This window comes from Hippoglossus stenolepis, chromosome 10 (assembly GCF_022539355.2).
Source record: "Hippoglossus stenolepis isolate QCI-W04-F060 chromosome 10, HSTE1.2, whole genome shotgun sequence".
Taxonomy (NCBI): Eukaryota; Metazoa; Chordata; class Actinopteri; order Pleuronectiformes; family Pleuronectidae; genus Hippoglossus; species Hippoglossus stenolepis.
The window spans coordinates 5,743,012-5,755,993 of NC_061492.1; the positions used below are offsets into that span (position 1 = coordinate 5,743,012).

A 12,982-nucleotide genomic window follows, 5' to 3' on the forward strand; every position below is an offset into this window, starting at 1 on the left:
TAACAGTTGCTTGTAAGCAGCTACGAAGCATCACAGCTATTTAGGGACACATTTCAGGCCCCCGTGCAAATGTAACTTCAGTAATCAACCTTCTGTTTGCTCTTCTTTTGGTTTCCATTATCTCCTGAGGGAAATAACTGGCTCTTTAGCTGCAGAGAGCTCCCCTGTGTTAAACAGCTAACTTCGCCTGTCACACAGTGCTGAGAAGTGGGTTCATTTCTGAAGACAGGTTCCTGCTCCCTCTTGAAACGAAGCTGATGAGAGCCGTGGGAGTGAAGCTTCGCGCAGTAAAACCCAAACACTGAACTGAAAGACACTAGAAAAACCTTTAGAGGTTCATAGCAGCAACTCCAGCCACATACACGTGAAAATAACATGAACCTACTAGGTACTAAGAGACTGGCTGGGGAACGTTTGACCAATTAAATGCAAATTTTTTTACTTTTTAAGTTAAAAAGCATATTCAACTTAAGGTCATTATGAGAAATCGAAAAGGTAAAACTATTTTAATAAGTTGATTGAGTTTTCTTTGACTTTTTCTCAAAGAGTCCGTTCATTTGAATGATTATAGGTGTGAAAATAAAGAGTACGGACATTTGAATTAGGTTAAAATTAACAAAAGATGTATTTACAGGACATAAATTAGAAAAGTTTGCACCAAATTCCTGTACAATAATAACCTATTGATAACAGAGGAAATCTGCATTAGTTGAACCTATGATGGAGTATGTTTAAAATTCGGTATTTCTAGTTTTCTCAACTGCCGTTTCCAACATCAAGGACGATCCTTCGACCGCAGTTTAAAGAAGAAATGGACCCTGATGCATTCAGAGGAAAAATGTGACCATCACCATCATTAAGATCAAGAACCCTGTTATTCATTTGCATTATGGATCTTGTTAATATGACGTCTGAGTCCTTCTTACACAACTGGTGCTATATAACCAGCGTTTTGATAATTATTTTCCAGTTGTATTACCCGGCCTTGTCAGATATGAGTTAACTGTAGAAAAATAAAGGCTTTACAGTGAGGAAAATACATTTAATGGAAAACTATCAGAGCACAGGTCAGGTAAGAGACCTCTTGAATCGCCTCGTACATGCAAGGAAACCTGTGTAAAGCTGATTAAGCGACAGCACATGCAGAAGCTCGAGTGCCGGTGGCCATGCATCTTCCTCTCGCTGATTGGAAATGTGGCAGGAACAGCAGTGTGCAGTGATAAAAGCCAGCTAATAACTTTACGAGGATCCTTAGCGCTTTGTCCATATCATTAATGCTCTTCAGCGTCAGAAGTGGTTTAAAGCAATAACCTGCCTTTCTACCCTCGTGGCTAACTTTCAGTGGAGGCTGCACCGATGTGATGTTTTCCCCATCACATTAACTCAGCTGTGAAAAACCCTGAGGACAGTTGTGTGTCTGGTTTTGGTCAGTTGTGGCTTTCAAAACCACTTTTAACCCTTTTAATCAAACTGAAATATTTCTACAACTATCCTGTCCTTTTTGAATGAATCCGGACAAAGGGTTGGATCCAGGAATCTTTTCATCAATTACTTTCATGTTGCGATTCAGGTTTATTTTTTTTGTGTGTGGACATTTTCATAGATTTCCGAGGGAACAATAATAACTGGGAACTGATATCTATGAGTGTGTGTAATTTGGTGCATCTTGTTTGAATTGAAGGAGCCATTGGGCTTTGGCAGAGGTACGTGCTCCACTGAGGGGCCATTCTAATTCACTACTGTTACTAACCAGGGAGTTCAGTGAAATATCTCTGTTACTATTGGATGGATTTGTATTAAATGTGGTATAAAAATGTTCATGGTGCCCAGAGGATGAATCCTTATGACTTTGGTGATTATCCAGTGAACTATCTTTGGACCGGGACATGTTGAACAGACGTCCATGTAGTTCCCATGCAGGCAATTCATCTAAAACCATGTTTTTATGATCACAATTCATGATATTGATTAACTGAAATTTGGCACAGACATGAATCTCAAAGATTATAATATATTTGGGCCTTTGGTCATTAGATGCCTGGTTAGTTCATTATCCTAAATTTAACATTTCTTTCCACTGCGATGTTTTCCTGCTTCAAGTAATCCTTTTTTTTTTTTTTAAATACAAACTGGCCGTTAAAAACATCAGTTGGTTCCAGGCAACATGTCCGACATGTTCAGCTGCTGTGAGGAGCTCAGTCCTAAGCCCACTGGAAAGGAGTACATTTAATTATTCCCCTCTCAGTAAAACGAGACAAAACCTTCCCACTGCAATCCACTTGCCTCTCCACATTGTGCTCGCTCTTTCTCCTGACCCTCCCGTCTGGCCTTCACTCTGTCTCATGCTCTGTCAACATCATCTGCCGCGGAGCAGACGGGCTCAAAAGCAGACCTTTTTACTTTTCCTGCAGGTGGCTGATGTGACTGAGGCAAGTGGCAAATCCCTCTTCACTCACTACCCTCCTCCCCCTCCCCCTCCTCCTCCTCCTCCTCCTCCTCCTCCAGCACTGTGGTTCCTGTACAACACAAACTGCTTCTCTCTGCCAAGAACACACTCTTGTGCACCAAAGTAGACAATTTTCCATAAAGTTACTTGGAGAGGACAAAGGGTCCTGTGTATTAACAGTTAATAAACCGCGTCATTCTGAGAGATCATACACGAGTTCTGTAGCGTTTCTCAATTTCTCTTTATTCTCTTTCAGTGTTTTTGTCTTTTGTTTGTATTTTGAATATATTTTCTATACAAACAAAATGTTTAAAAGTGAGATACTGGTGACACTTTACTCAAACCCCCTTCATCAGAAGTGTATAAACACTAAATAAATGATGTATAACGCAGTATAAATGTAATTGTATGTAGATATAAAGACATTTTGAATGTTTATTAATGTATTTGTTATCAACTCCAATTCCTTCTGTGAAGTAATAATAGTTTACATAAACACATATTCAATTATTTACAAAGCAACATGAAACAGTTGTCATTAAAGGAAAGATAATTAAATAATCATATTCATTGATAAACTATGAAAATACTATTTCTAAGGTCCATAATGAACACAGATTTCAACACCTGTTCATGAGTTCATGAACAGTGAATGTCTATATACATTGTAATGGTTTGTTCATATGTTTAATTATATTCAATATGATATGATCACAGCAAAGTCTCAGTGTTATTAATAATACAATTCAACTGTCAACACCGTTTACATGAGATATTACAGTTGTTGGCAAATAAATACATAATGATGAAATGCTGAAGACCTTGCTTTTACAATTGTTGTTAACTTGTCATCCTCTCAAATACTTTAGTTCAGTATCATTTTGAGATACAAAAACTCCCTTCAATACTATCATTGTCTTACGAGGTACTTTACATACAAAACAAATCAGTATATTGTAAAATATGATGTGCTGCTATACATAGATATATATAATGATGCTATGATGATACAATACTGATGGTTCCCATTCTGTATATATTAATATTTCTGCTTTTGTTATTTGGAGAACATTTAGTTGCCAATTGACTTTTATTTAACAAAAATAAAATGAATGTGGCACTTGACTGATTGTAGTTGCATATTTATAGAGTACTGTTTAAGTAAATGATGTATTTGCTTCTTCTAGGACAAGTAAATGTAAAACATCATCATCTAAGCTCCTTAAATCTTAAGTCTTGGACGTTATAAAGGAAAAAATTATAATCTCTGTTCTTGGCTCTGCAGTAAATTAAATATTTCTTTTAATTTCTGAGCTCCTTGCTGTGTGGGAACATCCAGTAATGGCTCAGCATGTCAAACCATGTCAAGTGTTACAGTTCCCTTCCTGTTTCAGGGGGAAAAATATCACCCCAGAGTTGAATTGAAGTAAAAAGGCTTGTCTTCAGACCCCTTCCTAAAATGATTAACCCTTCTACGGAGTATTATTGAGTTCTGAGTGGTTGAGCTTTCTCATTGCCTGTAATTGTTCTTTTTCTGTTGTTGCCTTCATCAGTCTCTCGCCTCATTATATGAAAAGAAGGGGAAAATGTCTGAATAGAGGAGGGAGATTTTCCCACAGTCACTCAACACAGAAAAATACGCCATTGTGGCCATGGTTCCCATCCCGATGCCCGGCTGCACAGTGCGCCGTGGTCTGAGGGACAGCGTTCTTATAATTGAGTGACCGTTCTTTCTCCTGTCGGACAAGTAAGAGATAGAATGTACAGTTAAATACAGACGCAAATCTCACACTGGAGTCAGTCCAGTCTCCAGGTAGCCAGGTCTGAAGATGTGTTTTAGTCTTGAGCTTCTTCTTTATCAACATTACCATTACACAAACTTGAATCAAGGGAATGAAATGTGAAAATATGGACAAAACATATAAACAAAATCTGATGCAATCCAGATTTTAAAATTAAAATTAAATAAAAAATACATAAAAAAGAAAATGTGAAATAAAAGTAAGATAAGAAGTTTATATATCTGACGTTTGATGACCAAAGGTGGTCAGAGAAGTTGTCTTCAGTAAATTAAGGTAAATTATTGGTTAAACATCAGTTCTGAGAATTTATTATGAATTTGTTATTAATAAATGTAAAACTGAAATTTCCAACCTTTAAGGTGGTGCCATTGGAGGACTATTAGTCTGAGGATGTACTTAATAAACAGGCAACTTATTGTTATGTATATTATACTGTGTTATCAACCATTTGTTACATTTTATATGTCAGTGCTTAATAGTGGGGACTTACTAGATGCATAAATACTACCTATTTGTAATGAATAAATATAATGAAGATATTGAAACAGAAACAGAGCAAGTTAAATAAATATCCTGCTTCTTTCTACTCCAGCCCATTTCAAAGTAAAACACTGAACCTTTATTACTCAGCTAAAAAATGATGCTTTATCATAGAGGAAACGATACCCAACAGAATATATAGTAGTAGAAATGAAATTATTAGATCACATGACAGAAATTAACTGGCCGCTATTTTGGTAATAATTGGAGTTTTTTTTTCCATGTACAATTCAAATTACATATTTTTGAAGTTTATACTTCTGGTTGGATAATTATGAAGGTCAATTTGTAACCCTGGGTAATTGTGGCATTTGATATTCATTTTTTTTTACAAACCAAACAATCAGTTATTTTAATCATAAGAATAATCAAAGGTTACAGCCTTATATAAAATAGTGTCTGTGTTTCAACCATCTGCAACAATAAGGTGTTGCTGTTTAAGCTGAAATGTTGAGTCATTCTGCAGAAAAAATATCAATTTTTTTTATCATCAGCGATTAATAAATTCATTTTAAGCTAACTTTGTGAAAAACTGAAAAACATCATCTTATCCCTTCTTCTGAGAGTTTGCTGCTTCCCCTGCTCACTTTTGTCTTTTCAAAGTTGTGAGAGACACTGTTTTCCATTGTTTATTTACACTTTGTAATTGATTTTAATTCTGATGTATTAATCAATAATGAAAATGCAAAAGATTATGTGCAAATTATACAATTACAAGGTTTCTTTTTCTGCTTACGAGTAATTAGCATTTTGTTATTACATACGTAGGAGAGGCTGCTGACATTTTAAATTCAGTTCTTGTAACAGACACAAGTATTTTAACAGTGTGGCATTTGTGTCATTTTCCACCAGAGCTCTATTCTATTCTATTCTATTCTATTCTATTCTATTCTATTCCGTATTTTATTCTATTCTATTCTATTCTACTCTACTCTACTCTATTCCATTTTCTATTCTAATCTATTATTTTCTATTCTACTCTACTCTACTCTACTCTACTCTACTCTACTCTACTCGATTCTATTCTATTCTATTCTATTCTATTCTATTTCATTTCATTATATTCCATTCCAGTCTTCTCTACTCTACTTTATTTTATTATTTTCTACTCTACTCTACTCTACTCTACTCTATTCGATGTTATTCTATTCTATTCTATTCTGTTCTATTCTATTTCATTACATTATATTCCATTCCAGTCTTCTCTACTCTACTTTATTTTATTATTTTCTATTTTACTCGACTCTATTCTTCTCTATTCTATTCTATTCTTCTCTACTCTTTTCTTCTCTATTCTTCTCTATTTTATTCTATTCTATTTTATTCTATTCGACGCTGCTACACTTACACGCTGTGTTCCTGCGTGCGCGCACCCGGCCTCTTCATGTACTGCGCGCACACAGCTGCCTGGCCCTGACCAATGAGCGGACAGTATTGTGTACTGTGTGCAGTAATGGCGGAAACAATGAAGCGGAGCAGAAACCTCCGTCCTCCTCCTGCTCCTCCTGCTCCTGCTGCTCCTCACGAGTCCAGAGACGCGTCCAGCTGCTCGGACTGTCTCCGGGTCCTGCTCAAGCTGCTCGCACACTTCGGGAACGAGGTTGGTTGACGCCGTTTGAAACCGCGAAGCCCCGAGCGGCGGTTCTCCCCTCGGTCCGTTAGCTAGCGACATGCTAATGTTTTTAGCACCGGGCACGTTAGCTCCTCCGTTGACTCGTCGATGCTCAAACTCACCTGCGGAGCTCCCGCTGTTAAAATGCAGATAAACAACTTGAGCTTCTACTAGTTTAAACACAAACTAACTTCATGTGACTGCTCCACAGCAGCGGGAGCTTCGTGGAGCTGCTGTTTACTCTGCACTGTTTATTTACACATGTTCACACCCTGAGTTTAAATCATCTCACATTCAAAGTCTCCTCATTCCTGCTTTTTTATCTTAAAGCAATAATACATCACTTCAGCAGTATTTACACTGTTTACACTGCAGCTCTACGTTGTTTTAATGTATTTGTACCTTTGTCGTGTATATGAACTGCATTTAATACAAATACAATTACATTTTATAGTATTAGGATCAATATTATAGTTGCATTGCACAACTTTTTTTTCACACATGAGGCTTCATATTAAAGATTATTTTGTTTGTAAAATGTCAGATGTTCATCACCAGTTCACAGAGCCTCATTTAATTTGAGTTATTGTTTATTTTATTACCAGTAGTTAAACAGTTACACATTACTATTCACTTTCACATTGTAGGACCCTTTAGTCTTGTTGTTAACTCATATGTGATCGTTTTATTCCTGTCGTTTGTCTTGCAAGAATAAATCACTTCTCCAGCATCAGCACTATTAACACTGCATTTATACAGTGTTTGAATTTGGGTGCACTTACAAAAATACATTCGAATTTTTGTCTCATTTTAGTGGAATGTTTCCACCGTTTTAGTGCCTGAAGAAAATAGTATTTCTTGATGAATTGTTTTGTTTTAAAAATATTTTAAAACTGTTCACACGGCCCTATTAAGATGTCAAATTACTTCATATCGTTTATATTATCTGACCAATGGCCCACAATTCAAACACATTATATTTATATAAAACAAAGATAAGCAGAAAAAACGCTACTACACTTTACAGAGGCTGTTAATGATTCCTGCTTTATTTCTTGTAAAGTGACTAAAAGATTAGCTGAATATAGAAATAGTCGCTAATTAACTTCCAGGTCTTCCCATGAGTAAATTACATTTACTTGACAAATGTTTGCAATAGGCTGAGACCATGCTATTCCATGTCAGAAACTATATGTGCTGTACACTGTGCAGGGCAGTGACACTTTAACTTTCATTTGTGTTTTTGCCCTCAAGCTCAACTTAGGTGATGGAGCTTTGAGAATAGAAGTCAACACCAATACAGTGAATCCTCCATCTTCTGCTGCTGAGGTTTACAGCTGTTTGCAGGAGCATATCAATAAACTACAGGTAATGTGGCCACACAGCAACTTAAATATACAGTTTAATATTGGTTACATGGCATGATTGTAATGTAATGAGAGTAAAAATAAGTAAATTGAGTTGACACAAGCTTAATATTTTCCTATCTTTTTATTGTTGTTACTGAGAATCAGATGTGTATATAAAACATATTATTTGCCAAGATGCAACAACAAGTGTTGTGTGTATTTAGGCCGTTTCAGAAAGCTTAAAGACACTTGTGGATGCTGAAAGTGATCGATCATCTACAAGAGACAACACTCCAGATGATACAGTCACATCATTTTCACACAAAGAGTGGACGACTGCGCCGTCGGAGCGCCATCCTCTCAGCTCGGAGGCCGCGGAGGAAAGCGATACGGAGGCCGATGACGTCATGGTGCAGATCAGAGCCGGGAAGTCAGAGGTTGGTCTCAGATCAGTCAGCAGATCTCTCAGCTTTGACAATTTTAGAGCCCTCTTTACTCCGTTTCAAGCAAATAAATAATCTTAAGTAATTGCTGCCGCGGATGTGCACGCGCTGCACATGGAGACCTGATAAGATGAGTTGGGCAGAAAATAAGGGGTTCTTTAGTGCTGTGGTCGGTTAGAACAGACCACATTGCTGGAGGGCTTTGAGAGAGGGCCAGGTCCTTGATGAATTATGAAGTGGATGCTCATTACTCTGAGATTGCATGTGGATGAAGGACAAGAGGCCCCATTCTGTTGTGCATTTATTTTGGTAGCCAAGCAAACAGTATTCATATTCCATCATGTGATGATGGCAAGCAATTCAACTTTTTTTTGGGGCTACCTGGAATCATTTCCTACTACATTTCTCATTCCATGTAATTTAAATGAGTGTGTTTTGCAGAAGGTTATCATTAAGGAGGCAAAAAACAACCCATCGCCTTCTTGACACCCATCAATAGCCTCATCAATCCATCGTATCGTCTTATCTGTGTTGTCTCTCCTTTGTCACCGCAGATTCAGCGAAGAATATCTGCATTTATGGAACGCAAGCAGATGGAGATCAATGAAAACAATGTGCGCGAGTTTTGCAACGTGATCGACTGCAATCAGGGTGAGAATGGGAGAGAGGTTGGGGGCAGGGTGGAGAGGGAGCCTGCACACAGATTGCCAATGTTTGGGAGAGAGCTGATTTCCACAGGCGAGAGGTCAGGCTGAACTGCTCGAAGAGTGGGGCTGAAGTAGGTAACACACTCGGTCTCAAAACACAACCAGCTTCGACGAGAAAAACATCAGACAGAAGGGCTTTATCTTTTTTAATTCAAAGCCTGTGTAAGACACCAGCTCTAGAAACCAGGACACACTAATTTTGATCAAATCCGAGTGGGTATATATCGTTTTTAAATATCTATTTTCTTTATTTTATTAACATTTTTACATGATATTCTTTTTCATTTTCTCCCGGCAGAAAACAGTTGTGCCAGAACAGATGCAGTGTTCACTCCTTATCCAGGTTTCAAAAGTCATGTGAAAGGTAAGAAAAAAACCTGTTTGCTGCTAATGTCAGTGTGACATCTCTGAACTGCAGCCATCATTTAAAACAATTACACAGTTATTTAGAAAAAGTCACATGTCCAAACATCTTTAAAGGTTCCTTACCAATAATTTTTTATAATTACTGATATGATGTTTATCTTTTTGTCTTGTTTTTGGGTGACCATGCTGCCAGAAATCCTAAAAAACAACTGCTAATTATTATTATTAAATAATATAATCAAAGTAATAATTGTCAAGAGTTTAGTTTGACTCTTGGTGTTTCTACATGCACTGTACATGACCAAAGACTGTTTTCATCATCTAGTCTGTGGTTAATATTGAGCTACAGTTTGTGTTTATGTGTTGTATCCCTCGACTGGCTAGTGATACGGGTGGTAAACACGTATGGGCCCCAGACTCGTGGTGGGGGAGGCCAAGGCGAGGTGGGGGAGCAGCAGAGGGGGCCGATGGTGAGAAACTGTGGAAATGCAGCGATAGAGGAACGACTTCACAACATCGAGAATCACCTCAAACTGCCGACAGGTCAGAGAAGGACAAAGACACAAGAGTTTTACAAATACTTCAGTCAGTGCGTCTCACTCTGTCTCTAATGTTGATTAGAACACGTCCTAAATTGTACATCGTATTACTTTAACATTACAAGGCAGAGGAACTGTAACTATGAAGACATTTCTAAGTATAACTCATCTGAGATAATGAAGATAATCAGTCAGTATTTAGAAATATGCTATTCATTATTTTTGACCTGATGTAAAAAGTGTGACACGGTCAAATATGAACTAGTCCATGATCCAGACCGATTTAAATCTTACACTCAATGAAACTCTTTACTCGCAGCCCCCTCGTCCCTACATCTGTTGACTTTGTCTTGTAAAACAATCAGTAGTCCGGCTGTTGAACAAGTGTTTCATTCCCCAGCGGGGCCGGTTCCACTGAGTGTCTACCACAGACTGAAGAAGCTGGAGGATCGGATCCTGGAGTTGGAAGGACTCTCACCCGAGTACTTTCAGTCCACAGTGAGTCCTCTGGCTTTGAAACAGACACACGAAAAAGGCTGAAATCAAGTATTATATATAGTAACTATTCCTTCACTCATAATATTAGGCCAGACAATGAGAAATTAAGCAGGACGGATAAAGGAAAGATATTAAATCTGAAAAGGGGAAACATGCAAGAGTTTGAATTCACCAGGTTCCGAAGCAGCAATCACAGGTTTGTAGAGGTACAGCATCATGTATTCTAGACATTTGGATTTGCTTCAATCAAGAAAAAGTTAAAAAGAATAATTGTTGCTCAGCTAAACACAGTCTCTTAGAGAAAGAGTCACTTTCGTGGTTAGAAGTTCTCAAAGAGTATTTTAAGTTGGTCCATTTCACAGCAGTTACTTTATTTAATGGCTATGTTGCCTAAATCAGTGTGTAGAACACCGGTGTGCTGTAGGAGAACTGATGAAAATGAAATATACTGAGTGAGAGGAGTTTGTGCGTGATGCCAATAGAGTTTCCCTCCTGATGTGTCCTGATACTTCAACACGTCTCCCCCCTTCAGCGACACTTCAGTTGATGTGAATCAAACATGCAACGCGTTTGGTTACATTTACTTTTAACATTTAGGTCAGCGCAGACAGCTGACTCCAGAAATGAGGACTTTTCACTCCGCCGTGCTTTTTAAGAGACGCACAGACTCGAAAAAACGCGGCAGTAATTTATTGGACTTCATATTCAACCCGACAGACTGGAGCTGGAGTCACACAGACTCTAATTTCCCATCTTGAAGGAGTCTGTCCAGTGTGTGTTTAGTTATCTGAGTAAGTGTGCTTGAGATACTGCATGTCTCTTCACACTGGTATTTCTCAGCACAGCATGCTGCTTCTGTGAGTATGCTGCTTTCCGTCTGCTCTTGACTCACTGCATGTTTGTGTGAGCCGAGCAAAAGATGTCGAGTGTCTTTGAATAAACTGATGGGGTCTTTTATATTCGGAGCACCACTTTTTCGTCTTCCTTTTTTCTTTTTTTCTTCTGCAATATCTGAAAATACTGTAGTTTGGTGTTTGCTGTACGCAGTTGGCCGAGGATTTCACAAACATAATTTTAACACTGAACAGCGAAGCAGGTGAGTTAACAGATTATGCAGCAACTTAAAGATAAACAGTTCCGCGAGGGTCTTACACTCGTAAACATGAGGTCTTCTTTTGAACTCTGATCAAAGACATTGTCAGATGTTTCCCCTCTTTTCTCTCTTACTGTCTTTCCTGTCTCTAGTTATTATCAAAAATATATAATAAACGTATAATACAATTTAGAAATAACCGTCATGACTATAAATTATATTTGTCTCATAATCTTTAGTCAGTGTCTGTTGCTCTTCACTTATTTGTATTTTATAATAGCTGCTTTTAGACATATACTGAATGTCTGGAGAATTCTCCCCGTGCAAGTGGGCGTGTTGACGCCGTTTCTAACCTGCAACAGATGCAAAACTGTAAAAACAAAAATAAGACAAATATCTCTCTCTATATAAAAAAAAAAAGGAGACAAACACGTAGAGACGTCAACTCGGAAAGACAACGAGCTGCTAGAGCTTTTGGTAATAAGGGTCAAAAGTGTCACTGCTGATTTTTTACCTCTCCTTCGCCACCACCGCTCACCTGAATGTTCTCAACATTTTCCTGTTATGAATACGACCGGTTCAATCTCCTGCTGCGTTCTCCATATGTGAAAGGAAAACAGACCTCAGAAAACTCCAAGCTGAGGGGTTTGGTATTTATAAACATCTTAACATTGTGTCTCTTCTGTACATTCTCTTTCTGTCCTTGAGTTGAAGTAAAAAGGAACCAAACAGGTACCTTGGTATGTTTATCAAAGCTCTGGGTGGCTTAGAAATTGTACTAATTTAAAATATCTAATGTGACCTTGTGTGCTTTTATTTTGTAGAGTCACCTGCACAAGCGACCAAAGACGTCCCCTGCTCAGGTTAGCAGCGGCTTTGTTTCCTTTCATTTCACATTGTGAGTGAAGGTTAAACTGTTTGGGTGGTTTGATCATTTTGCTCCTCACCTTGTCCTTCAGGCCTGCAGTCTGTCGGAGCTGGATGAGAAGATCAATGCAGTGAAAGCAGCGCTGCTGAAAAGGGTGAATGAGTTTGGGCCTGGATATGGAACAGAGTGTCCGCTGTAGTGAACACAGATCGATGCTCCGAACACAATTAATTTGTTAATGCATTTATACATATTTCCTGTATTTTATTTTCTGTCCCTCATCGACTCGTCAGCGCTGTCGCTGTTACCGTGATGCTTCTTTTACTAAATCCTTGAAATAATATTTAGTCAAGTTAAGTAATTTCTTTGTAAATAAATGTGTTTTTCTTTTTACGAAAACTTGGACTCATGACTTAACTGTTAAATGTTTCATGTGCTTGCAACCAGTGATTCTTTTATTGTTAGAAACTTATGATAACTAACGATTTTCATCATTGATTATTGATCATGTGGCCGATACGATCACAGGAGAGTAGAAAGTTCTCAAAGTTCAATCCACTAATATATTCAGTTTAATATCAGGTCATAACTTTTGGATGTGAGGAACTGTAACCAGTGTATTTTTAACTTTACTTGTCCGACAGAATTTTGTACAAATGTGAAAATGTGCCCTTGACTGAAGAGTCGGAGGGAAAGAGCTGCTGCAGTTTGGCAGGTTC

The 12,982-nt window shown here is 37.9% G+C and overlaps 1 protein-coding gene across 1 annotated transcript; it reads left to right on the top strand.

The window, feature by feature from the left end:
- The first annotated feature begins 6,209 nt into the window (after positions 1-6,209).
- LOC118116995 (MAP3K12 binding inhibitory protein 1) lies at positions 6,210-12,662 on the top strand. Its single transcript, XM_035169004.2, has 9 exons — positions 6,210-6,388; positions 7,655-7,768; positions 7,974-8,186; positions 8,747-8,843; positions 9,198-9,263; positions 9,650-9,808; positions 10,205-10,302; positions 12,220-12,258; positions 12,355-12,662. Exons 1-9 carry the CDS (start codon positions 6,242-6,244, stop codon positions 12,460-12,462), a joined length of 1,041 nt encoding a protein of 346 aa, XP_035024895.1. The 5' UTR covers positions 6,210-6,241; the 3' UTR covers positions 12,463-12,662.
- The last annotated feature ends 320 nt before the right edge of the window (positions 12,663-12,982 follow it).